At 37.5% G+C, this 27430-nt stretch overlaps 1 protein-coding gene across 49 annotated transcripts in view; it reads right to left on the reverse strand.

Annotated features, from left to right (window-relative positions):
• Positions 1-27430, reverse strand: part of RIMS2 (regulating synaptic membrane exocytosis 2) — a 614335-nt gene that overhangs the window by 72075 nt on the left and 514830 nt on the right. For 37 of the 49 annotated variants that reach the window (XM_086695440.1, XM_086695424.1, XM_086695420.1 and 34 more), the window contains one exon: positions 20675-20916. The exons of the other annotated variants lie outside the window; for them this stretch is intronic. In XM_086695440.1, coding sequence (XP_086551566.1) covers positions 20675-20916 — 242 coding nt within the window. The remainder of the gene's footprint in view (positions 1-20674; positions 20917-27430) is intronic. 49 annotated transcript variants of the gene reach the window in all.

A 27430-nucleotide genomic window follows, 5' to 3' on the forward strand; every position in this document is an offset into this window, starting at 1 on the left:
ATTTACTCTTATAATCATTTGTGTTAGGAAAACTTTTCAGTAGCACTTCGTCCTGACTGACATTTAAGAGCTAGAAATTATTAAGCATATATTTGTGAGATCTAACTGAGCAAGGAGTCAGCTTAGTTCTGTAAAAAGTAAAGATATTACACAAAAGGCATAGAATTTTTCCATCCTAATGTATTCCCTATGAAAACAGCTAATATAAAGAACGTGGCTATGAATTAAAAAGAAAATTTCCAGGTGCTTGGCTGGCTCAGTCAGGAGAACATGCGACTCTTGATCTCGGGGCTGTGAGTTGGAGCCCCCACATTGGGTGTAGAGATTACTTAAAAATAAAATCTTCAGGGGCGCCTGGGTGGCGCAGTCGGTTAAGCGTCCGACTTCAGCCAGGTCACGATCTTGCAGTCCGTGAGTTCGAGCCCCGCGTCGGGCTCTGGGCTGATGGCTCAGAGCCTGGAGCCTGTTTCCGATTCTGTGTCTCCCTCTCTCTCTGCCCCTCGCCCGTTCATGCTCTGTCTCTCTCTGTCCCAAAAATAAATAAACGTTGAAAAAAAAAAATTAAAAAAAAAAATTAAATCTTCAAAAATTGTTTTAAAAAAAATAAAGAAAATTTCCCAGTACAAAGCCAGCATGATCACATTATTAAACAACGAATTAGGTTTTATCTTTGCTTCATTATTAATATTACTCTGAGATCTCAAGAAAGTCACTTAACACTTTCTGCTTTGGTTTCACATTCATGAAATGACCTTATACCTGCCTTATTCCATTAAGTGAGAACAGTAATTCAAGTTTTAAAAAATATTATCTGCTGGGGCGCCTGGGTGGCTCAGTCAGTTAATTGTCTCACTGGAGCCCCGGGTCTGGCTGTGCATTGAATGACAGTGGGAAGCTGGTGTGGGATTCTCTCTGTCTCCTCTCTGTCTGCCCCTCTCCCCACCCACGTGTGTGCACACTCCCTCTTTCTCTCTCAAAATAAATAAATAAATAAATGAATAAACAAACAAACAAACAAACAAACAAACAGTTCTTTCACTTATAGAACCATTCTATGCATATGAGTAGGTGGCCCTTCCACATTTCAATATAAATCACTCATTGAATTTGTTACATCTCGTACATATGTCAATAACCATACCATGTTTAGTAAGTAAATATTTGTAAAGATTACTAATGATAAAACAGGAGCAATGCACAACCATGTGTTGATTGTCCTCTTCAGATATAAGTTTGAAAGGTACACATAACTTCTATATAGTACAGAAATATCGAGAAAGCTTGGCGGAAGTAAGCTGATGGTCATTCAGTTACTCCTGTTTAATTTTTTTCTTTAAAGAGGAAATGATTATGCAATGTTTACCTGTCTCCTCCTCATTATGGAAAGGCTTTTCTCTTCTATAGCTACGGAGATACTATTTCTGATACTATGAAAACAGTGTCTATACTTTCACAGCAAGGAAGAGAGAATAAGTAAAACAATAGTTCAAGAACCAGAATTAAAGCCTGAGAATGAACCATCCCCCACTCTGATCTAAAGACAGACTGGAATTAGTGCGCAGAAACAAATTGGCAATAATGGTGATGGTGGTGGTGGTAGTCACGGTGGTGTTAGGTGGTCAAGGTTACATTCCAATCAGAGAAATTTTCTCCATTGTTCTTGATTCAGCGTGTTACTACAACTGGAAGAGAAACAGGTAGGGAATCCACCCATTACTTTATAGTTTTTTGGATGAGTGTGGAATGGAAGCCAGGCCAGACTTGGAGAACTGGAGATAATAGGTAAGGCCATGAATCAGTACAAGCCAAGAAGCCAAAAGTCAGGCAATACATGTTGCCAGGGGCCAATTCAAGGTAGCACAGATGTACGCAAGTTAGACTAACAGATATGAAACAATGGGGACAAGAACTATTGTTCTTATAATCCCTGCCTCAGATGGAACTATAGATAGAAAAGTATCAGAGAAAGAGACACAAAATGATACAGAGAATAAATTTACCACCCTGAGAAGCTGGACTGGTTTTGGAACATAGTTTCGGATTTTATGGCTGCTCTGGAACAAAGAGGAGCATGCAGCTTGGCTCAATTCTTTTGCTCTTGGAGGGAAACAAGAGTGAAAGAAGAGAGCATCCATCAGCGACTGGGTACCTTTAGAAATCATGTCACAGATCTTTAGAGATCACTGGGTCTGCTCAGTGATGCTTCAGATGTGGCTACTTCTTCAATCTTTACAGTAAGAACTTCTCCTTGGGGTGAGAGTTTTGTATGACTAATGATGGTGCCCTTTTCTCTACTTGTTCTTTCTCCTGGTATTTCTGCTATTCAAAATCCATCTTTCATGAAAAATAGGTTTTAATCTGTTTTGGAAGGTTTCAATTTCCAATAGTGTGCACAGAGAAGTCTCTGTGTTTGTTACCACAACTTAAAAGTTACTGAGAAAGAGTGCCTGGGTGGCACAGTCAGTTAATCATCTGACTCTTGCTTTGGCTTAGGTCATAATCTCATGGTTTGTGAGTGTGAGCCCTATGTTGGGCTCCACACTGACAGCGTGGAACCTGCTTGGGATTCTCTCTTTCTCTCTCTGCTCCTTCTCTGCCTGCACACACACACTCTCTCTCTCTCTCTCTCTCAAAGTAAATAAACTTTAAAAAAAAGTTACCAAAAAGTCATTATGCTAAAACAATGGTATTTTAGCAAACAACACATTTTTTTGATTATGGTAGAAAATGGTAGCCCTTCAACAGTACACTTGGGTATGGAAAGAAGATTCTAGAATCATTATGGGGATGATTCTGGAGATAGAAGACCTTTTGCCTCTCCCAACTTTACTCTGTACTTAACTGATGCCTGAAATTCCACCTTTACAGCCTCATTACTGGAGCCTAAGGCTTTCCAATTCTGAAAATAGAAATTCTTATAGAGGGTATTTAAATACTTCCAACTATTCTATATCTTTTTTTTTTTAACGTTTTATTTATTTTTGAGACAGAGAGAGACAGAGCATGAACGGGGGAGGGGCAGAGAGAGAGGGAGACACAGAATCGGAAGCAGGCTCCAGGCTCTGAGCCGTCAGCACAGAGCCCGACGCGGGGCTTGAACTCACGGACCGCGAGATCATGACCTGAGCCGAAGTCAGACACTTAACCAACTGAGCCACCCAGGCACCCCTATTCTATATCTTAATAAGAGTGAGTTAGGTAATTATTGCCTGAGAACAGAAAAGGGTGAAAGAATCTGAAAATACTCAGGAAGGATCAGCTATAGAAAGGAAGGGCACAGAAAGTGGAGACTACTGGAGTCAATTCACCTGCTTCACAATTTTAGTAGGACTTGCTCAAAGCATTTATTGTGTTCTCTCCTTCCCTCCTCCCCCCTGTCACCCTTCTTTCTATTGCTTCTTTGAGTTTCCTCATAAAAGAAATGAAAAGTAGGGGCCATAATCCCTTCTTCAAAGAGCATATATGGGGATTGGAGAGTTAATAAATTAGAACATAGTTAGTGCTCCTGGAAATGCCCATTACTTTCCTGTTGCGACTCCTGTCTCTATCTGTTTAGCTAAAGGAAAAAAAAGCACTTTTTCCACAATGAATACGACAGTAAATAAAAAGACATCCAGAAAATAATTTTTAGCCCTATGTGCCTTTGTAACCCCCAGAAACTCTCAACTTGCCATTTAACCTTCATCCCCACAAAAAGATTCCAGGAAACCTAGCCCAAGAGCCTTGTTCAAGTTTGACTTATTCAGTCCCTTTATTCCAAACTTTTTTAGTCATGGTTAAAATATTCTTTTTTTCAGTTTTTATTTTTAATCTCAATATAGTTACCATATAGTGTTATATTAGATTCAGGTATACAAAATATTCTTTTGACATTACCTGATTCCATTGTCTCTAGACCATGAGACTCTAAGTCCTAGAATCAGATTCAATTTAAAAAACCAGAAAAGTTATGGTAGTAAAGATTTTAAGAAAGCAATAGTTTGTACTTTTTTCTTTGTTCTATCTAAAACAGAGTTTCATTCCATAACATCATCAAAACTCTTGTGACTGAATTCATAATAAAAAAAACTTGAATATCACTTCACTAACATCACCTGATATTCATTTAAATAAACTGTAGTAGTCAACATTAATCTAAAATTATCCACAAAGAACAGGACCTTCCAACTGTACATATATGGAAGAAGCATGGCCTAACCACCATGACTATGTCATTTTTCTCAAAGATTGCCAAAATCGCAAAGACATCCAAAAACCTGGTTAAAGGGTAAGAAACAAGGTCCTTCCAATAGCATTCTGGATAAAATGGAGAAATGATAATGAACACTGCCTCCAAGAATTTTTCTTTTAACACATAAATATTAAATTGGTTACTTATACTTGTTTTGCAATCTTAAATGCTTATGTTATATTAATCAAAAACAAAATAAAATAAAACAACAAAACCAGAAGTGACAAGAAGTATTGTTTAGTGAACTCAAAGCAGGGGTGGTCATTTTTTTTTTTTTTTTTAATTTTTTTATTTCAACGTTTATTTATTTTTGGGACAGAGAGAGACAGAGCATGAACGGGGGAGGGGCAGAGAGAGAGGGAGGCACAGAATCGGAAACAGGCTCCAGGCTCTGAGCCATCAGCCCAGAGCCCGACGCGGGGCTCGAACTCACGGACCGTGAGATCGTGACCTGGCTGAAGTCGGACGCTTAACCGACTGCGCCACCCAGGCGCCCCAGGGGTGGTCATTTTATACAGAGCACCACACATGCGCTAGATGGTAAATATATGGACGGCAATAAAATTTCAAGGCTATTTTGGTAGAAATCCCCACCCAGTCTCTCACGACACTAGAGCAAAAGCCTCTTGACTAGATAATTTTGATGGGATCAGTTTAGTTAGAGTAGAGAACTCCTTTAGGAGCTTAGAGAGAACTGAAAATTAAGTATTAGGTAAAAGGCTGGCTGAACTAAGTGACATTTAATATTTTGAGATTTACAAATTATCCAATAAAATATTTGGATGTCTGTTTTCACACTTAGTCATTTCCTCTCTTCTATCTTCAATAACTTCCCTCCCTTTATGTTCAAATGAAAATATTTTTCTCATCTTGGAGGCTAAAATCATGTTTGGATCCCCGCCAGAATCACACTAGAATAGGGCTTGGCAAACTTTGTCTGTAAAGGGCCAGATGGTGAATAGATTAGGCTTTGTGGGTCATAAGGTTTTCTCTGGCAACCACCCAGCTGAGCTACTGCAGCACAAAAGTAACCATAGACAAAACATAAATAAATGTGGTTGTGCTCCAATAAAACTTTATCAAATTAAAAAAATGTATTTATTAAAAAAAAAAATAGCAGCAGGCTACATTTGGTCTGTTGTTCATAGTTCTCCAGCTCCTGAACTAGAATTTTCCCCCCTTTGCTTCTCTATGGCTGGTGCCTCCAATTTCTACCATTTATGTCCTCCTTAAGTCCTGATGATCTGTCCTTCTTCACATCTTAAAAGCTAATACATATTAAGAATTAAATTAGACAACGCACTGAAGATAAAGCATATGAAGCATTTGTCACTGTGCCTGGCACACAGTAAGTAATAATAGATTTGTATTCATCAAAGTAGCTCCATGAATCTCAGCTGGCTCCCCTGACTCAGTAAATAGCAAAACACGTGTCTACCCCGTTGCTCAAGACAGGCTTTCAGAAATGAACTTGGGAGCCCTCTCTCCCTTTCCTCTCTTATCTAGTCCTGCTGATTCTCCCCATCTGATCCCTCCTCAGCTCTCCCTTCCCATTACTACCTGGTAGTCCAGACCACTACTCTCTTTTGAAAGATCACCACAGAGCTCTAGCAGCTTCTCCCCGCCTCTAGTCTTTCTCCCTTTGGCGTGACTGTCAATAATCTTAGGATAAACTCCAATTTACGGAACATAACTTTTGAGATATTCCGTGATCTGTCCTCAGCCTAACTCTCTAGCTTTATGTCTCAAGTCTGTCTGTTCTCTATGCTTCCAGCACACGGACACAGCTTAGTTCCCTCAGAGTCCCGTACTCCCCTCTGAATGCACTTACAGATTATATCATCGTCTGACTCTTCCAAATATTAAAAGGATTCCAAATGGCTTAGAAGAAGTTTGGAAACCAATTCTTTAGTCAGATGGTATCACAGGTCTTTCTTGGACTCATACTTTGTTTTCCTGAACTCACCCTGTACTACTAAAGTTTCCTATGCTTGACATGAATGCTTCTTTCATTTCACTGAAATGTTGCTAAGTCTTTAAATTCTGGCGTGAATCACAAATCTCCCAAGAGGCCGTTCAAAATCTCATTCCAATCAGAAGGACCTTTTGGAAATCTTACACCATTGTGTGCCACTGAGGTGCTAACATATCTGCCCCAATAGTTCTTAAGCTTTTTGAGAATGGGTGTATGATTTGTATAATTTATCAATAGTCCATAGTACCTGCATAGCACCTTTTCTTTATTAGAAGTACAGTGAATCATATTGACTGAGTATTTTAAATTCAGTTTTTTAAAAAGTGCTCAGGGCTAGTCTGATAATCTATTTACAATTTTAAGCAGTATTTAAACACAATGGACTTTTAACTGACCTTAGTATATTAAAATGTTGCATTGGAAATAGATTAAAACTCAATGGGTACTAGTTTAAGAAAAGCAAATTACACCAAGAACCCATAAAGAAAAATGAGCAACCATAAAAGACCAAGAAGATAAAGCAGATTAAAACAAACTGACCTTACCTAGTTCTCTTATTCAAAAGGAAGCAAAGATTTGGGCGCCTGGGTGGCTCAGTGGGGTAAGTGTGTGTGACTCTTGATTTCGGCTCAAGTGTGGAGCCTGCTTGAGATTCTCTCCCTCCCCCCCCCCTCCCCCGCTTGCACACATGCACAAAGTAAATAAACTTTAAAAAACAAACATAAAATACCAAAATGAAGCAAAGAGGCATAAGATTTTACTGATATACACAAATATTCCCTGAAAAAGTCAGAAAAAAATAAGTATCTTTATATGACATCTTTATATATTATTCCAGTATAAGTTTCTACACATTAAGATTAATGAAAAATAAATACACATCCAGGGAATACTGAGTATGATTGAAGGAATTAAAAAGAGGAATAATCAGGGCACCTGGGTGGTTTAGTCACTTAAGCATCCTACTCTTGATGACCTACTCAGCTCAGGTCATGATCTCATGGTTCCGTTCATGAGTTCAAGCCCCATATTGACACTGACAGTGTGGAGCTGCATGGGATTCTCTCTCTCTCCCTCTCTCTCTGCCCCTCCCTTACTCATGCTGTGTCTCTCTAAGTAATTAAAAAAAAAAAAAGAGGAATAATCTAGTATGCAAAATTTGTAAGGTAATTCTATTGAAGCTGAGATTGTAGAATTCAGAAAATAATGCCAATTCACTTCTAAATATATGAAAAATTATTTGAATATACAAAGAATATTCATGTGAACCACTTGGTCTTCATCAGCATAAATATACGAAAAAGATTTGACTATAAGTGGGATTAAATTGTAGAACACAATTAAAAAGAAGACTCTACATGTATAGCTTTAAAATTGTGCATTGTGCTGCATAATTGGGAAGGCAGAAGTATTATATTTCATTGAGGAAGGAAAAAATTTCAGTTTTCCATTTTGGTTAGAAATAAGAAATGGACTACAAACATAGTATGTATTTAGTTATATGGTATGCCGTCTTTCTTTTTTTTAACCTTTTTTTTTTAAGTTTATTTATTTTGAGAGAGAGAAAGAGCATGAGTGGGGGAGGGGAAGAAACAGAGGAGGAGAGAGAGACAATCCCAAGCCACGTGGGGCTTGATCTCACGAATTGTGAGTTCATGACCCGAGCTGAAATCCAAAGTCAGACTGAGCCACTGAGTGCCCCTGATATGCCATCTTTCTTATTGTTAATTTCATCTACTATTTTGTTTTCAAAACACATGCACTTTCATTTGTGTAAAAGTATTTTTACTGTCCTCCTTTCGGGGGGACATTTTCAGGGGGTAATTTTCCAAATGAAATAAGTCAAATGAACAGATTCTTAAATAGTCTATTTTTTTTTTAATCTATTTTAACATAGTGAAATAGAACTCTATCTGACTGTCCTTTCCATTAAGATAATTTCACAACTGACTGTATAAATGAAAAAAAAAAAAAAAAAAAACTCAGTCTGGCCGATAGCAAGTCAGAAACCTTTGGTTCATCCTGCTTCCCTTTGACACAGATATCTCTAATTCCAGGATAAAATGACTGCTGCAGAAGAAGGACAACAACAAAAGGGGACAAGCAATTGAGATACCTCAAATGTCAACAGGACTGGAAGGGATCTGCTAAGAGGGTAGTGGGCACTGGCTTCCTACTTCTGGCCACCATATTTCCTTTGGAAGTACGGTTTTGGTTGAGAGGTGTTGTAGAAATGCCTCAGTTAAGGGCACAGCCCCCTGGGGGTTTTCTTGGTTTTCTGGGATTATTTCTGTGTCTTTACACCTTTCTATTTCTGCATTACATGCTGCCTTACCGTCAACTTCCTTATCGGAGTGTGTACCCCCCTCATCTGGTACTTCTCCATTAGCTCTTGTCCCTCTCTCATTTTCTAGGCGATTACGACGCCTCGAGTTAAAAAGCAATGAATCCTCATATAAAACACAAAACCACTCTTTGGACTAAAAGCTACAGAAATTACATCCTTCATTCTTCTGTCAATGCAGAACTTTAATGCCTTAGAACACACTAGATCCATTTTCCTACTATTTCAACTTCAGGCATACTTCTATGTTAAACTAGCAACCATTGTTTCTCTACCTCATGGTATGCACAGTATACAAATTCAGAACCTATAAAGTTTCTAAATGTCTTTTCCAAGGTCATTTGACTTTCAATTGTTTTTTAACAGAAAGCGCACAACCACACTGACCCCCCTGGCAGATGGGTAGACGATATTCACCAACGCAGAGATTGACAAACCCAAAAACAAAGACAGAAGGGCAGTGTGACATTTTATACCATCCAACGGGACTTGTTGAAATTCTACTATGTGCAAAGTATTTGGCAAGAGCCAGGACGGACAGAAAGATGAGCCAGACTAGGTTAGTTCTCTGCTATGATATATTTTCATGCCACTGGGTACTTCCATTAAGGCAAGCTTTGACATTTTGACTATTGTTACTTTATTTGTTAAGGGCTGTCTCTCCCACTGGAACATAAATACCATACAGAGAGGATCCTGTTTATGACATACCATGGTGTCTTGTCACGGAGTAGAAATTCAATAAATATTTACTGAGTAACAATATAATGTTAACATGTTCTAAGGCAGTGAGTGAGGGCGTCAGTTAAAAAAAAAAATCTTACAATAAAAAGGATGTGTCCATCTAGAGCAGCATCAGAGAGGGAAGCTAGTTTCTACCACAGTGTGTTTCATTCCACGAAGTCTGCAGTACAAAATAGCTTTCAAAGCCCAAGGGGAGGATGAGCTAACATTCCTATGTTTCTCTTTATGTTCGAAAAATGAACTAACATTACTCCTAGTAGAATTTTACACTGCTTACCTAGGGCTTTAGGAAATTGCAAGAAATAACTGCAACTGTCTCTTTGGAAATTTTCCTAGTAGATAAAAGGAATGAGAGTCACTTGAATAAAAAATCAACCAACCAACCAAACAAAAACTTCTAGTAGCTTCATATACCTATGCAGAGTATATGGGAATTTCATTTAAAAATGGCCTTTACCAGGGGCGCCTGGGTGGCTCAGTCGGTTGAGCGTCCAGCTTTGGCTCAGGTCATGATCTCATGGTTTGTGGGTTCAAGCCCTGCATCGGGCTCTGTGCTGACAGCTCAGAGCCTGGAGCCTGCTTAGAATTCCCTGTATCCTTCTCTCTCTACCCCTCCCCTGCTCATGCTCTGTCTCTCTCTGTCTTTCAATAATAAATAAGTGTAAAAAAAAAATTACCAAAAAAATGGCCTTTACCTGAAAATTGCATTTCTGTTTATACTCTCATGCTCAAAAACCTTAAAACACTTACTTTTAATGAAATTAAAAGACTTCTTTTCCTTAGTATGTACTTTTCAGCTTACAATTAAACCCTTTATGGTTTAGTTATTCACAGTTACAAGGCCTTTGCTGATTACTAGCCTGTACAATGCCTTTGGCTATTCAGATTTTAAGATTATGTCCAATTAAGTTAAATAAAACCTATAATAAATTAAAAGTAGTGTCCTGCGAAGTTTTTATTTTGAAGAGAAATGTTTCCTTCCTCTTAATGATATGAAAAGAACTAATTATAAAAACATACTTAAAAAATATTTTTTAATATTTATTTATTTACTGGAGAGACAGAGTGTGAGTGGGGGAGGGGCACAGACAGACGGAGACACAGAATCCGAAGCAGGGTCCAGGCTCTGAGCTGTCAGCACAGAGCCCGACGAGGGGCTCGAACTCACAAATGATGAGATCATGACCTGAGCCAAAGCTGGACGCTCAACCAACTGAGCCACCCAGGTGTCCCTATAAAAACATACTTTAGGGGCACCTGAGTGGCTCAGTTGGTTGAGCGTCTGACTTCGGCTCAGGTCATGATCTCATGGCTTGTGGGTTCGAGCCCCACGTCGGGCTCTGTGCTGACAGCTCAGAGCCTGGAGCCTGCTTTGGATTCTGTGTCTCCCTCTCTCTCTGCCCCTCCCCTGCTCATGCTCTGTCTCTCTCTCTCTCAAGAATAAATACACATTAAAACAACAACAACAATAACAAAACTTTGAAACATTCCTTAAGCAACAGTGGGATCACATAGAGTACCAGCTTTGGAGTGGATCTGTCCATCATGGAACTGCTGAGTCTCAGTTTTCTGATATGTAAAATGGGAATGATAACGCATACATCTAAAGTTGTGAATATTAAAATGAACAAATTCATGCTACTGTTAATGATGCCTTTAAAACTGGTAAATTGTTTTCTGAATTTTATATTTAAAAAATATTATATGCTTAACAACTCGTATGTGTTGTTTGGTCAGATAGTGTAAACTGAAGATTAACATTTATTTCTATTTTGCTTTACTCCCAGGAAGCAAATAGTAGGATGTAAATAATAATTTTTATAAAACAAATCTATAATATTTCTCGAATCCCTCCACCTTTCAATATCTTTCCATAATTATCATTTGTAGTAGGCACAATGGTCCCCAAAGATGTCCATGCACTATTTTCTGGAATCTCAAAATATGTTATGTTATGTGGTATAAAGGAATTTGCAGATGTAATTAAGGTTAAGGACCTTAAAACAGGGATATTATCCTGAATCATCTAAGTTGGCCCAATCTAATTATATAAGCCCTTAAAAGTGGAGCATTTTCTCTAGCTGGACAAAGAAATGCAGCAGAATGGGTACTCAGATCAGAAGCACAAGAAAAATTCAACATGCCATTGTTAGCTTGAAGATGACAGGGGTCACCGTAAAAGAAGGGATGTCGGTCCTAGGCAGGCAAGGCATTGAATTCTGCCAACAACCCGAATGAACTTGGAAATGGAGTCTTCCTTTCAGCTTTTAGATAAAAGCCCAGCCTGATGACACTCTGCTTTCCATCTTGTGAGACACAGAGCAGAGAAACCAGCCGAGCTCACTCATATTTCTGATAGAACGGTAAATCTGCACTAAGTTGCTAAATTTGTGGCAATTTGTTATGGCAGCAATAGAAAACTTGATACACCATTGATCAGGCTCTCATCTCTGCTCTAAACTAATTGCCTTACAAAATTTGTCTCCTATTCTTGATCTCTAGACTTTCTTGTTGACAAAATCTTTCTAACTCTGACTGTCATGACCATATTTCAAATCCTGCAAAGGCTCCCTACTGCCAACTCTATGGCTTGAACTCGTCGGCCTGACTTTAAGTTCTTTCATTTTGTTGTTGTTGTTGTTTTTAATGTTTATTTATTGAGAGAGAGAGAGAAAGAGAGAGAGAGAGAGAGAGAGCAGGGGAGTGGCAGAGAGAGAGGGAGAGAGAGAATCCCAAGCAGGCCAATGACATCAGCGTAGAGCTGATCTCATGAACTGTGAGATTGTGAGCTAAGCCAAAGGTGAGCTGGATGCTCAACTGACTGAGCCACCCAGGCACCCCAGACATTAAGTTATTTCTTATCTGGCTCCAACCTCCATTGCCAGGCTCATCTCCCACTATGTGTCAAATACTCTCATATAGACAGCATTTCCGTATCTCTAGGTCTGCTACTGCCCGTGTCTGAAATGTCCATCCCTGTTCTCAGCATCCTCACAGTTTAAACATTATCCACAGTTTAAGACTTAGATCAACTGCTAGCTTGGCATCAGTGTTGGGAGTGATCATTTCCACTGCCACACTAACGATGACATATTATGAGCACTAACACCTGAACCAATATTAATAATTATATTAATGGTATTGGACACTGCTTTAAGTGCTTTCAGAAGGGCTCATAACAACCTCAAGAGGTGGGGAGATAGAGTCCATTATTTTTAAAGCTGAGGAAATGGAAGTTTAGAGAGGTTGGTTGACTTGTCCATGCAGCAGAGCCGGGAGATGTGAACTTGAAAACTTGCCAATCTGCTTTCTCCACTCTGCTACAGTTCCTTATAGGATAGTCTCTGTTCCTCTTGCTTGTCCTCATCATGTTCTACTTTGTTTTATATTTACTCAAGCCTACAACTCATTTCTTCTGGGAGATTTTAAGATCCTTCAGTAGAAAAGCTGTAAAAGAGTAAGGACTATGTGCCAAGTTTCGTTTTCCTTAGCACCTACCAAAATGCCTCCCTTGCAAATAGGGTAGTTGATAAAAAATGTTTGCTTGGTGAGATGAATAAATGTATGGTAATGTTTGTACTTTAGGAAAATGATTATAATACTGTAAGAATTCATTAGTAAATTTTTAACAATTCGACTATGAGTGTAATCTTTAGGTTTGGAAAGGGATAATGCAAGATAATTTGCAATTGTAGATGTAAATGGATAGTTCCTAAATAGATAGTTCCTTAACAATAGCTTTCAAGAGCTCTATTTATTTTTTTCTATAGATAATAATAAAACACTAGAATGTGAGATGTTCAGAAATATGTGACATATATTTATGTCATCATTTATAGCTTTTTTTAAAGTTTATTTACTTTGAGAGGGGGTGGAGGGGCAAACGGTGAGGGAGGGAGACAGAATCCCAAGTAGGCTCTACATTGGCAGGGCAGAGCCCAACTCGGGGCTCAAACTCACAAACTGTGAGATCATGGCCTGAGCCGAAATCAAGAGTTGAACCCTTACCTGACTGAGCCACCTAGGAGCCCCTGGTACACTGAAGTTTTAAAAGCTATGAATGATTGGGGTGCCTGGGTGGCTCAGTCAGTTAAGTATCCGATTGTTGATTTCGGCTCAGGTCACAATCTCATGGTAGTGAGCCCCTCATCAGGCTCTGCACTGAATGTGGAGCCTGCTTGGAATTCTCCCTGTCTCTCCTCTGCCCCTCTGCCGCTCACACGTTGTCTCTCTCAAAATAAATAAATAAATAAGCAAACAAACAAATAAGTATTGTTATTAACACAGAGATAATCCTTTAGAATCCGAAAAACAGGCTTACATTTTTCTATTATAAAAAGGTTTGGTTTTTTTTTAAGGAAATGGGCAAGACTTGAATGGACATTTCTCCAAAGATATCCAAATAGCCAATAAGCACATGAAAAGATGCTTAACATCACTAATCATCAGGGAAATGCAAATCCAAACTATAATGAGATGCCACCTCAGACCCATCAGGATGGCTGTTATCAAAAAATAACAAGTGTTGGCAAGGAAGGAGAGAAACCACAACTCTGTGCCCTGTTGGCAGGAATGTCAAATGGTGCAGCTGCTTGGAAAACGGAATGGCGGTCCTCAAAACATTAAAAATAGAACTACCATATGATCCAGCAATTCCACTGTGGGTATGTGCCCCAAAGAATTGAAAGCAGGATCTTGAAGAGGTATTTTTACACCCGTGTTCTTCATAGCAGTATAATTCACGATTGCTAAAGGGTGAAAACAACCCAAATGTCCATTTACAGGGGAACAGATAAACAAAATGTGGTATATAGGTACCATGAAATATTATTCAGCCTTAAAAAGGAAAGAAATGCTGACACATGCTCACAGCACGGAAGGATGTTAAGAACATTATGGTAAGTGAAATAACTAGGTCACAAAGGGACCAATATTGTGCGATTCTGCTTATTATACGAGGTACCCAGAGTAGTCAAATTCAGACACAGAATATGGGATGGTCATTACCAGAAGCTAGAGGAAAGGGCAAAAGGGGAGTTTCTAATGGGTGCAGAGTTTCACCCTGCAAGATGAAAAGCATTTGGAGATGGTTGTGCAATAATGGGAAGGTACTTACTGTCACCGCACTGTGCATTTGAAAATGGTTAAGGTAATAAATTTTACGCTATGCGTATTTTACCACAATTAAGCAAATAAAAATAAGGGTTTTCTTTTTAGAACAAATGATGGGAAATTCAATCCAAATCTAAGAAGCGCTAAATTAATTTCCATTAACAATAAAACTGGTATCTTTCTTAGCTACTTGTTTACCCCAGCTTGCTACAGAAGTACTTTAACACAATTCATAATATGTTTATAATAGCTTTCACTTACATGAAATATTTTACCTCATCTGTTATAGTTAAGCCACTTGAACTCAGTACCAAAGAATAAATAGCAGCACGATTATCAATACTTTTAATTATAAGGGCTGGTAGTATTATAAATGCTAAAACATTATAATTTTTTAAATGTTTATTTTATATTGAAAGAAAGAGAGAGTGTGAGCGGAGGAGGGGCAGAGAGGGAGGGGGGAACCCCAAGTGGACTCCATGCTATCAGCCCAGGGCCAGATGCAGGGCTCAACGTCACTAACTGTGAGATCATGACCTGAGTGGACATCAGGAGTTGGATGCTTAACCCACTGAGCCACCCAGGTGCCCCTAAAACATTATAATTTCAAAAGTGAGGAATACGCCTAAATTTGGCGTTAAACTCCTTAACATGTTATATCCTATAGTGTTAGTTTGAGATTTCTAATAACACGAAAAGGCAATACTGCTATTTAACATCTCTATTATTCTTCATTAGTACAAGTTCTGTTAACAGACCTATGGATTCAGCAAACATTCACTTAGAACTTTAACATACTAGAATAGTGGTGTTAGGTCTTTTTGAATTACATATACTAGACCAGTTGTTTTAAACCTTTTAAAATATCATCTCCGTTTCCCTAAAAAAATTATTTATCAACGGTACACATGTTCTAAAATAGTTGTATAATACATAAAACACACATTATTTAAAAGAATAAAATGCAACAAATATTTGTAAATCATTATTTCTAATGATAAAGTAAGACTTTATGTTTTCAGGAAAAATGTTTCCAGTGATGTGCATTATAATTTTCAAAACTGTTGGTGTGCTCACCAAACTTTCTTCTTCTTGTTCCTGAGCACTGCCTAAACTACATTTCCCAACCTTTTGTTTCCCAGACTCAGCCTTGTGACTGAGCAGTAGCCAATGAAATACAAACAGATGTGAATTTCCTAGTTCTAATTCTTTCGCATAAAAAGTTGCGTGTGCTGGCCGTATAGAGAGCATTTCCAAGTTCTTAGAAGAGGGTAAAGCCTCAAGATGAAACAGCCTCAAACCCTGAATGATCACAGAAAGGCCACTGGCCCACTGGGATTAACTGCAGTGAACTGATATTTTTGCCCAATAAATAAAGTCCTTTTGAACTAAGTTTTATATATATCAAGGTTTATATAGTATATATATAGTTTATATAGTATAGCAGCTGGCATTATGTTAGCAATAAGTAGAGTAATTTGAAGGTCTGCTTCCAAATTTGGTTTTCTCATACTTATTTTGAGTGATGTCATAATTGAAAAAGAAACTTCACAAAGACATATCATAGACCATATAAAGCATAAACACAGGGTAAGGGGTTCATCATTAATAATAGTGGATGTAAATCTATCTTTTATTAATCTTCTCAATAACTTAGAATTTATTTTTTTGAAAAATTTTTCAATATTTATTTATGAGAGAGAGAGAGAGAACGCAAGCAGGGCAGGGGCAGAGAGAGAGAGGGAGACACAGAATCCAAAGCAGACTCCAGGCTCTGAGCTGTCAGCACAGAGCCAGACATGGGGCTTGAACCCATGAACCATGAGGTCCTGACCTGAGCGGAAGTTGGAGGTTCAAGTGGCTGAGCCTCCTAGGCGCCTCCCCCAATAACTTAGAATTTTTCAGTGAGCTTCTTGTCAAATCTTAAGAGTGCCACTGTACTTCATCAATGGCTGATGAAGAGCTTGAGTAGAAACAAAAGTTTCAGGTCTACCTTTTTTGCACAATTGCAATAGCTATTATATTTAATCCACAGTTTCTTCGCAGTAATCTTTTTAAGCCACTTGCCCATTTTCTGATGGTTAACAAAACTAACACTTGCAGAAAGGCATGCAACACTGACCATCTGACATCCAGACCAACCATGAACACAAGGGTGAAGTGTGTACTAAACATTAGCAATGCTTAATTTCTTGTCTTTTAAGTTAAAAAATGAAAAGAAGTTCTATCGTTTTCTTTCCATTTCCCCCAGAGAACTTAATCATGCACCCCAAGGAGTACATGAGCTTTTCACTGAAGATCACTATATTTGAAACTATACCAGACACTGAGAAAGATACATAAGATAAGAAAAAACAGTCTAGCCAGGAGATAGACAAATAAATAAATGATTACAGTTATTGAGTGTTATAATTAGAGTAAATGTAAAATCCCATGTAACCTTAGAAATTATTACAAGATGAAAATTAAAGAGCATAATTTCTTGACTGACCACAGACCACAACGCTGATTTCCACTTAAGCTCTGAATCCAAAACTCTTTCAACTACTAAGTTGTTCCCACAAGTATCCTGTCACTAAAATAACAAAACTCTTTTCTGACTTCAATGCTCCCAAGCTATGGTCCTGTTTCTAAATTTCCATTTTTTTTTTTTTAATCAACAGTCCTGGAAAGAGCTGTTATTATCTGAAACTTTCAACTCAGTAGTCACTAGTCATATGTGCCTATTTAAATTTAATTAAAAGTGAAAAAAAATAAAAAATTCAGTTAATCACAGTAGCCACATTTCAAAAGCTCGTCACGCGTGGCTGGTACTACATATCATATTGGATAGGAGAGATACAGAACATTGCCCACATTGCCAAAAGTTGTATTGAACAATGCTGGTCTAGACTATGATAGAGTAAAAAGTGACATCTCCAGATCCATACTGTCTGGATTCAAATTCCAACTTCTACCCTTTCAGCTTAGGTAAACTTGGGGAAGTTATTCCCCTCTGCTCATTTTGGTTTTCTCAAAAAATCGTAAAATGAGGAGAGTAGTAATTAATTCCTGCTTCATTACATTATTGTGAGGTTTAAATGATTTACATGTAAAGTGCTTAGAGTAGTCCCAGCACATAAAAGTGTTCAGTAAGTATTAGATATTTTTATTTTTATTCTTGGTATTATTCTTACTGACACTACCTCAACTCCCATTTTTTTAAACCTGCTCCAAAAGGCTTTGTCCACCACTGCAAGGCTTGTCAAGGTTTACCAAATTCCCCATCTTGCCAAATCCAATGGTCAATTCTCAGTCTTCTTCTTACTTGACCCGTCAGAAGCACCTGACACATTGATAAATCTTTCTAAAATGTTTCCTTCATTTGGTGTCCAAGATACCATATTCTTTCCTTTCCTTTTCTTTCTCTCTCTTTTTTTACGTTTATTCATTTTTGAGAGGCAGAGAGAGACACAGCATGAGTAGGGGAGGGGCAGAGAGAGAGGGAGACACAGAATCCAAAGTAGGCTCCAGGCTCTGAGCTGTCAGCACAGAGCCTGGCACGGGGCTTGAACCCACAAACCGTGAGATCATGAGCTGAGCTGAAGTTGAAGGTTTAACCAATTGAGCCACCCAGGTGCCCCCCTCTCTCTTTTTTTAATGGCTTCTCTTTCTTAAGTCTTCTTTGATGAATTCTCTCCTGCTTTCTCAATGTTGGGGTATCACAGAGCTCTCTCTTTAGTTTTGTTCTTTTTTTTTTTTTTTTAAATTTTTTTTTCCAACGTTTATTTATTTTTGGGACAGAGAGAGACAGAGCATGAACGGGGGAGGAGCAGAGAGAGAGGGAGACACAGAATCGGAAACAGGCTCCAGGCTCTGAGCCATCAGCCCAGAGCCTGATGCGGGGCTCGAACTCACGGACCGCGAGATCGTGACCTGGCTGAAGTCGGACGCTTAACCGACTGCGCCACCCAGGCGCCCCATCTTTAGTTTTGTTCTTGATACAAGTTACTTTACAGTAATCTTATTCAGTGCCATGGCTTTAAGTACTACCTGTTGATCACTCCTAAATTACATCCTCAGCCTTGACCTACTAGGCTCTAGACTCATAACCAATTTACCAATATTTACCATATTGCGCTTAGAAGTCTAAAGAGGCATCTCAAAATCAACGTGTCTAAAACAGAGTCCTTGATTCCCTTATGAGGCCAAATTGGCTATGATGTCTTACACCAACAAAATGATTTTAAGTTCTCAAAGCATTTTCTTATAAACTAAAAAAAAAAATTATCTTATAAAAACCTTGTTAGAACAGGAGGTGTTAATTTCTTTTGTCAGAGGAACATTCTACGAGTCAGATATGTCGGGTAGGTTTTTAAAGAGGTCATATGTGATTATCACATATAACTCAGAGTAAGCAATAGAATCTGAGTCTTCTTATTATCTCTGTATTTTCTGCTAAGTTATAATCCCTAGCAAGTCATATGTAATCTTTAGAAATGCTGACTTTACAGGTGAGTTTACAATCAACAGGCAAAGGAACACACAATCTAGCATGTGCCATGTGTACTGATCCGTATACCTTTATAAATGCAAATTATTATTTACAATGATTGGTATGATATCACCCAGAATAATTTCACTATTTTTTAAAAAGGTCCCATTTTGCCGAGTTTTCTACTCATTAGAAGGTAAGTAAGCAGTCTTGTCTGAAAATCCTCACTGGTACAATGATATTTATTTTTACAATGATAAAAACCATCTTTGCTCTCTGTGCCTGCTCTCAATATTTATCAAGAAACCTTGAATAAGTGTAAATGATTATTTAGTTTAATACCACATAATCTCTAACTTCTATAATCTTATTAATGTGTGTTTTACAGGTTCTTAATTTTTTAACTGATAGGCTTCAGGCTTTATTTTTAGACAAGTTTTAGGTTTACAGATGTTTGTAGATTTTAAGAAAAAAATGCAATGAAGTTCTAACCGCTAGAGAGATACAAAAAAATCCAACTTCAATGTCAAAAGGCCAACATCTATCATTTTAGTACAACATAGCTAATTATGTATAAACATAAGTAAATTAAAAATAATTAAAGTATGATCTCTATGTCCATAAATTATTTCTATATTAAAATGTAACATTTTAAAGCACCAAATGAAAAGTTCCTATGTCAATTGGCACATTAAACATAGTGAGTTACAACCACAATATCAGGAAAACCATCAAATAACTATTTCAATATAAGAGTATATATATAAGACTCAGATTCCAGAATCCCTATTACAGTTATATAAAATGAAGGTTAGCCGGGTCCAGGAATTAACGTATCCTTAAATTCTTTTGTGTTGCAGATTTTTGTCCTGATTTCTGTGTATTAGAAACCCTAGTAATTAGAACCCTAGTAATTCAAACATAAATGAGATTTCACCCATTTGCCTATAATTTATTTGCTGTAAAAGAAACACCATATTACACGCTTTTGTTTGTTTGTTTGTTAAGTGGAAGATATGTTATTATTTCCAAGATACCAGGGATTTAATGTTTAATTATCAACAACCATTTGAAAAGACGTTGCTTTGACTCACAAATTTCTTAATTGCTAACTGTGGCTTTTCTGAGTAGGAGTAGGAGTGCTGTATCTAATTTATTTTTGCAGATGTGATTTCGAAACGGAATTTGAAAGTAGCAAGGCTTTGAATATCTTCACTATCAGCAGAAAATTCCTCCATCCCTGCTGCTGGAGAATATTGCTGCTTGAAGTTTTAACAGGGAAATAAAAACTGCAGTCAGAAAATTGATACTACTGGTAAATGCTGCTTACAAACTGAAAAAGAAGTTAGGTTGTCAGCAATAAAAGAACTACATTATTCACACAACATAGGAGGTGTCATCTTCATGACGGTAACTTGCTGGGAATGGAAATTAATTTGGCTGGTTCCCTCTTGAGGAACCTAAAGAAAGCAAATATCTCACAGATCAGAGCATCTTTACGAAGCATCAGCAACAGGCAATCCCGCCACCACAGCTTAACTCCTCCCTGAGGAGCAAAGACCGTACACGCATCTCGAGAACGGGGGCCAAGGTTCACTTCAAAGCAGGTTCATTGGTCACTGAAAAACAAAGTTAGTGTTTCATGTGCAGAAAGGTCAACTAGCTTAAAATGGCCCCATCTCTCTGGAACATGTCATCTTCCATTAATTACTGCGATGAAATGAGCAAGAGAAGAGAATACGTATTTTAATTACAGCTCAAACATGAAGTCAAAAGTAACATAAAAATGCCTACCCGTTTGGCTGAGCTGAGAAGCACTGCGACTCTTCCTGGAGAGGCCAACAATAGCTACCATTTTGGCCCCAATGCTAGAGCGCCGCTTTTTGCCGCTGGTGCCCAGGGCACCCACTGCGGTGTCAGACTGGCTGCCGTCGTTCTTCTCCAGCGAGCACATGTCTCCGCTGATGCTGGTGCTTTTGGTCATGTTCTTCCCTGAGATGCCCACTTGTCTGCTTTGCATTTTGGATGTAAAGACACTGTAGGCCGATGGATCATTAAAAGGCAGGACAAGAGTGAAAAGGAAAAGACAGAAAATGTATTTTAGATGAAACATCTGGAGTATAATTAAATCATATCATTTATGGGACACATTTTTAGGATTTAAAAACTTCCAAATACCATGGTCTTGAATGGGCTCTACTATTCAGGGTCAACCTAACGCAGCTATGTAACACAACTATGTAAACTCACGATTTCACTTCACTCAAAGAAGGCACCGGTTTGCGTGGCCATGGGGGGGATATATTCACAGAAAATCGGGGGCTTATTTCAGACAATATACTATCCTGCAAGTACAAATATGCTTTAAGGCAGCCATACAACAAAGGGAGATGCTTCCAAAAGCACTCTTCTCTGATATGTTTTACTACTGCCTTCAAAAAGAAATTAGTAGAGTGGGTGAATCTTTTAAAAAATAGCAAAAATGACAGCATCCACTGCTAACAGTGGCCTTTCAAAATAAGTTTTCTTTATCTTAAAAGATGTATAAGATTTATCAAAATAACGGTTACATTTTCTAACAGGGATTGATGTTTCATTAGTTTTGAATTAAAAAATAAGTTATTTCACTTTATGTAATTTCATATTTATCATTATGTCTATATTCCAAAGGATAAAGGGAGATTGCATTCATTTGAAAGAAAAAAAAACACCTCATTATTAGTTTTCTAGACAATGTGATCAAGAAGCAATCAATGAATCAATGAAGCATGTGAGCTGATTGATGATTACTGATTACTGATTAGCTGATTACTCCCATTGGGAGTGTTAGTAGTGATTACTGATTACTCCCATTGGCAATAGTCAGGAGACTAACACGGCCAACTAATTAAAGACAGGACCCTTGATTCTTCTGTGATTACTGGGATGTGGTAGGAAGTCGAGCGGGGTTTGAAGAATCCAGAAGCAGGCTATCCAGCTGGGCCCCCCCAAACCTGGAAAAATGTGAAGGAAGCAACCTGACTGCAGGTACGGGAAGAGTTATTTATAGGTCATTTTGATTTGGGATTAGAGTCATGGTTTTTGCCTTAATTTCATACTGATAACAGGAGTGAATAACATAATTACAGAAACAAAAGAAAAAAATCAAGAAACATTAGAAATATCTTTATGTATCATTTAAAGAGTGAGAATTGGAAAACTGACCTATTGAGGAAAGCTCTTATTTCTAATTCAATTTCTTGGTCTTTCCTCCCAACCACCCCCCCACCCCAATTTTTTTTTACTGCATCCTAGAGTAAAATCTACTCCAGGACCACATGTTAATTTTATGTACATTTTCTCCAAGCATTTAAGAGGGGAAAGGCCTAGTATAAAATTAAAAAAAAAATTTTTTTTTAAATTTATTTTTGAGAGAGAGAGATAGCACGAGTAGGGAAAGGGCACAGAGAGAGAATCCAAAGCAGCCTCCAGGTTCTGAGCTGTCAGCACAGACCCCGACATGAGGATTGAACTGGTAAACTTAGAGATCATGACCTGAGCTGAAGTCGGTAGCTTAACCAACTGAGCCACCTAGGTGCCCCCCAAATTTAAAAAAATATATAGTAAACTGGACTATTTTACCCTTCATATTAGTTTAAGGAGAAATGAGACATAAATAGGCCAAAAGACAGAACAGTGTATATGCTTCTATAATACCCCAAATTGATAATTTGCAAGCTTGTTTGATGCTGCTATTCTTTAATAAACAACAATAGAATAAAATAGAGTTTTGGGGGCAAACAGATGTGGGCTTGACTTCCAGTTTTGCCATTACTTAACTGACTTCCTTAGAAGAATTAATTATTCTGAGCCTCAGATTCTTCATTTGTAACATTAGATTATTTTATTTTCCCTTCTTACCTTAGAGAATAGAGATAATATATATAACTAAAGTAAAAATGTAATAAATTAAAATAATAACAATTTTTATCAGGGAATATGGGCAACAGATAAAATAAGGCTAAAGCTCTTCAGTTTTTCTTTAAAAACTTAGCTGCATTAATAGAAATGATATTTGTAATTATAAACTTAAAAACTTTTGAAATTAAAATGTCTACAATGTCTTTAATACAGCCGGCATTATATAATGGACAATAGACTGCACTGAGAGTCAGGAAATCTGGGTTTGATCTTTGGCTGATTCATTGGGGAGGGTTGTTAGCCTTTCTGAAACTTAATTTCCTCACTTAATAAATGAGAAAATGTAAGTAAAGCACTGAGCAGAATGCCAGACACATAAGAGCTCCAAAAATTATTCTCCCCTTCCTTCTCCCTATTATTATCACCCCTTACCATCACCACCACCATCATCCATTGGGCATCCATTAAACATCTTGAACTGGCATATCTGTAAGGTTCCCTTAAACTATTTAATGTTTTGCTGCCTTATGGTGTTTCTTATTCTGTGGATTGTGGGCAAATAAACACAGAAATGCAACCTATGATTTTCATAATATGCTGTCATCAGAAAAGGCATGGCATAGCCTTTAAAAGTTAAAGTTTAGTTGAAACTCAGGCTTTCAAAATAATAACATACTCCATATAACATGTCAGAATAACCTAGTACTCCTGTCATGTAGGCATCTTTCTCTCAAACATATGCCTTTCTAACAGAGCCACTTAAGCTAATATCTACCAAGGAAGAAAAAGATATACTCACAAAATATTGTTTATTATACCTTATAATTTTTGCATTTTTAATTTTCACGGTTGCATATAAAAGCTATAAAGAACTTGTCCAAAATTAAGCAGGATACAATAAAATACTAGAGCTGATAAATCAGTTTGTAGATAAATATTTTAATGACAATTTGGTTCTATGGAAGTATACTCCTCTTCAACCTAACAACTTTGATAATGCATTATCTACAAAAAAGGTTACTAAAAGTTTTGTAAGATGGATCTATTCTTCATCTTCTAGAAACTTCGAGATCATCAGGAATGAGTTTTGAATAGTTGCCTTCCAGTGCTATGTTCTGAGAAGAAGGAGACTGAGGCTAGGGTATCACTACTGGTTTCCTTGACTTTCCCTGCTCCTCACCACCTACACCTACAAGCAAGCAAGCAAGCTATCAAACAAAATGTTTAAAGTTTTGTGCCTCTTGATTCATGGAGTACCTTGCTGTAAGAAAAAGTCTGTAAACATGGGTGATCATTTGGAATGCTTAGTGTAGTTAAGAAAGCACAGGTCTATTACATTATCAGTTACTTTAAAAAAGACCATTTCTAAGGATCTGGTGATATAGTAAATTTCCAACAATGCTAGTGTGGGTCTCAGTGATGGACTTCTGAAGGACTAGCTGGCAATATGTATCAAAAACCTTAAAAAAAAAAACAGCCTAGCTTTTAAACTATTGATTCTACTTTTAAGTACATCCTAAAGGAAAACTTAGAATGTGTACAGATTTAACAATAATATTTGCTGCAGAATTGACTATAACAACACACTCATACACCCAAGGGAAAATCCCACAAGTGTCCAATAGTTAAGGGTATTTAAGTAAGATATGTTCATCAATAAAATAGAGTGTACCTTAGAAAATGCTGTTGTAAATAAGTATCTATTGAAATCAAATATGTTTTTAATATAGGGCGAGGGATAGAAGAAGCAGATATTTGCAGCTAGCTTTGGCTGGTCCGCATACCAAATATGGATTTACCCTACTGCTAGGGGTCACAGATCAATTCAGACCCCATAGGCTATCCATTCTTTCTTTTCCTTCCTTCCTTCCTTCCTTCCTCCCTTCCTTCCTTCCTTCCTTCCTTCCTTCCTTCCTTCCTTCCTTCCTTCCTTCCTTCCTTCCTATTTTTCTTTCTACTATCTATCTATCTATCTATCTATCTATCTATCTATCTACCTATCTATTTATCTATCTATTCTTGCTAAACTAGGCCGTTATGGAAACCTGGATTTGTGAGATGATCTGTGATTTCCCTGCACAAGAGGCAAATAAAGGGAATATGAAAAATAAAATTATATGTTCAGAATATTATCTTCTTATGGGGGAAAAAGGTATAAACGTACACAGCAAAAGATCTAGAAGGATATACTGTGCACAGTGCACTAAAAGTAGTTTCAGTGTTCTCTCGTTGGTAGTTCTGCTTTTTAAAACCATTCTTTTTTTTTTCTATTTTCCTCCCCAAATACATAGCAATAAGAAAAAAAAATTTTAATGAAAAGAGTAATCAAGGACCAATATATGTTTTTCTTTCACAAAGGTCAAATTATTCAATCCACATTGTTCACGCCAGGGGCTAAAGGTATAACATGGCTCCCAAGCCAATCCCAAGAGATTACCACACAATCATCTTGGGTGTTGATATAGGATGCTCAGTTCTGGAAAGAGATGCAGCATTTCTATATTTCTGAATATTGCCTTATACATATTTTCTAATTTTTGACTTTAGAAAAACTGTAAACTTAGTACCCTCAAAATAAAATACGTAAAATTGCCTGTGCAAGTGATCTATTTTATGACATAATTATGATAATTGTTAAAATTGTACTCAGATTTTTTCAAAAGGCAAATTTAGTATATTGTCAATCATTAGGAGAAAGGTGATGAAAGGTAAGAGAAATATTTGTAGATATTCCTCAGAGACTTAAATGGCAATATCAGGGGTTATAAGAGTATGTGATTAAATTAAATGAAGTTTATAGGCCATAGGGCCGGAAGTGTTCATTAATAGTTTGGATGAATAGAGCTAAGTAGTTTGGCTTAAAATAATAAACAGCAAACACAGGACAAAGACAAAGTCTGAGTGGGTGAGAGTAAGGGCACAAGAGTAGCACTGTAAATAAAATACATAGTATGTCAAAAATATTTCATCATACTGAGAGCTGGGAAGGTGGTTAGGAGAGACTTAGCCAAGGTATTAGATAGAGACCGGAGGGATTCAGATTGTTGTAGCCAGAGCTACAGAAGGCCCAGCAGCTAATACAGTGGAGTATGAGGACTGCAGCTCAGGAATAGAAAAGATACTTCTGGATAGGATGTAGACAGATACTTCTAGGAATGGATGGACTTACAACATCTTGGGCTAGGAAGTGGTGCTAACCGAGGGCCTGTAGCGCTCAAAAGGTAGAAGACAATAATAATAATAGTAGAGCGGGGGAAAACACACCCAGTGAGACTGGCCAAGCTCTCAAACATTATAGCACCTTGAAAGGTTTAATTCATTTTCCTTCCCATTGTTATGTTTCTGGAGCAGGTGCCAACAACTAGCCATGTACCTACCACTGTGATCACTCATTCTTGATTCCCCCGTTGCCTGTCATTGGGCAGATGTCTGGATTATAAAGTGTCATTTCTTGAATTCTGTCATGTTCCTTGGGTGCTGGAAAGAGGGGTAATAAACTCTGCTCCTGTCCAAAGTTCTCTTAATTAAAAATTTTCTCCTTATTAAATACTACGCCTTTCCTAAAATGTGGAACTTGAAATTACTATTATCCTAATTTATGATATAATAAGCTTCATTTCATTTGCTCAAATGACCATCTATAATTTTAGGCTAGGAAAGTAGTAATCATTTATTCAACCAATGTTTTTATTTAACATCTATCTCCACAAATATAAAGATAAAAAAATGATATGACATAGCTTCTCTTAATTAATTTACTGGCAAATATCAGCCATGTATAATGCAAATATGGCTGCACAATGACATGGTCTTAGTTTACAATTGAAATTCCAATGTCCAACTCCCAATGTCAAGAAACCTTAATTAACAATTCAAAAAAACATCTTTCTCTGAAGAGTATGTAAAAACTGAGTTTCCTATACTAATTCTTTGATTTCTGGAAATGACAGAAATTTAAAATTTAGCATTTTTAATAGTATTACAGTACTATATATAAATGCATTCAATTAATATACTATAGTATCTAAATATAGTATCTAAATGTTTTGGAGGGGATGTATGTTTGTCTATGCCATAGAGGTGATATCCAGAGTTAGGGAGAAATATTTTGCTAATTAACAAAGTATTTTTAGCCAAAAACATCTGCCTTGACTATAGGCATTAGTAACAGAGCTGTGTTTAAGATTTTAAGTTTTGGGGGAAGGAAGGAAGTAGGGCCTCAGCGCTCACAGAGCAGGTTGCTACTTAATTAGTATGGTTTAAGGAGCACCGGGAAGGCTTGTAATCTCCAAAATTCCTTTCCCAACTTCTTGCTAATGCCTAAAGTATTACTATATTAAAGATTTCTTTAAAAGAAAGAAAGAGGGGCGCCTGGGTGGCGCAGTCGGTTAGGCGTCCGACTTCAGCCAGGTCACGATCTCGCGGTCCGTGAGTTCGAGCCCCGCGTCGGGCTCTGGGCTGATGGCTCAGAGCCTGGAGCCTGTTTCCGATTCTGTGTCTCCCTCTCTCTCTGCCCCTCCCCCGTTCATGCTCTGTCTCTTTCTATCCCAAAAATAAATAAACGTTGAAAAAAAAATTAAAAAAAAAAATAAAATAAAAGAAAGAAAGAAAGAAAGAAAGAAAGAAAGAAAGAAAGAAAGAGAAGAAAGA

Source organism: Puma concolor, chromosome F2, assembly GCF_028749965.1.
Source record: "Puma concolor isolate L17-30 chromosome F2, mPumCon1.1.hap2, whole genome shotgun sequence".
Taxonomy (NCBI): Eukaryota; Metazoa; Chordata; class Mammalia; order Carnivora; family Felidae; genus Puma; species Puma concolor.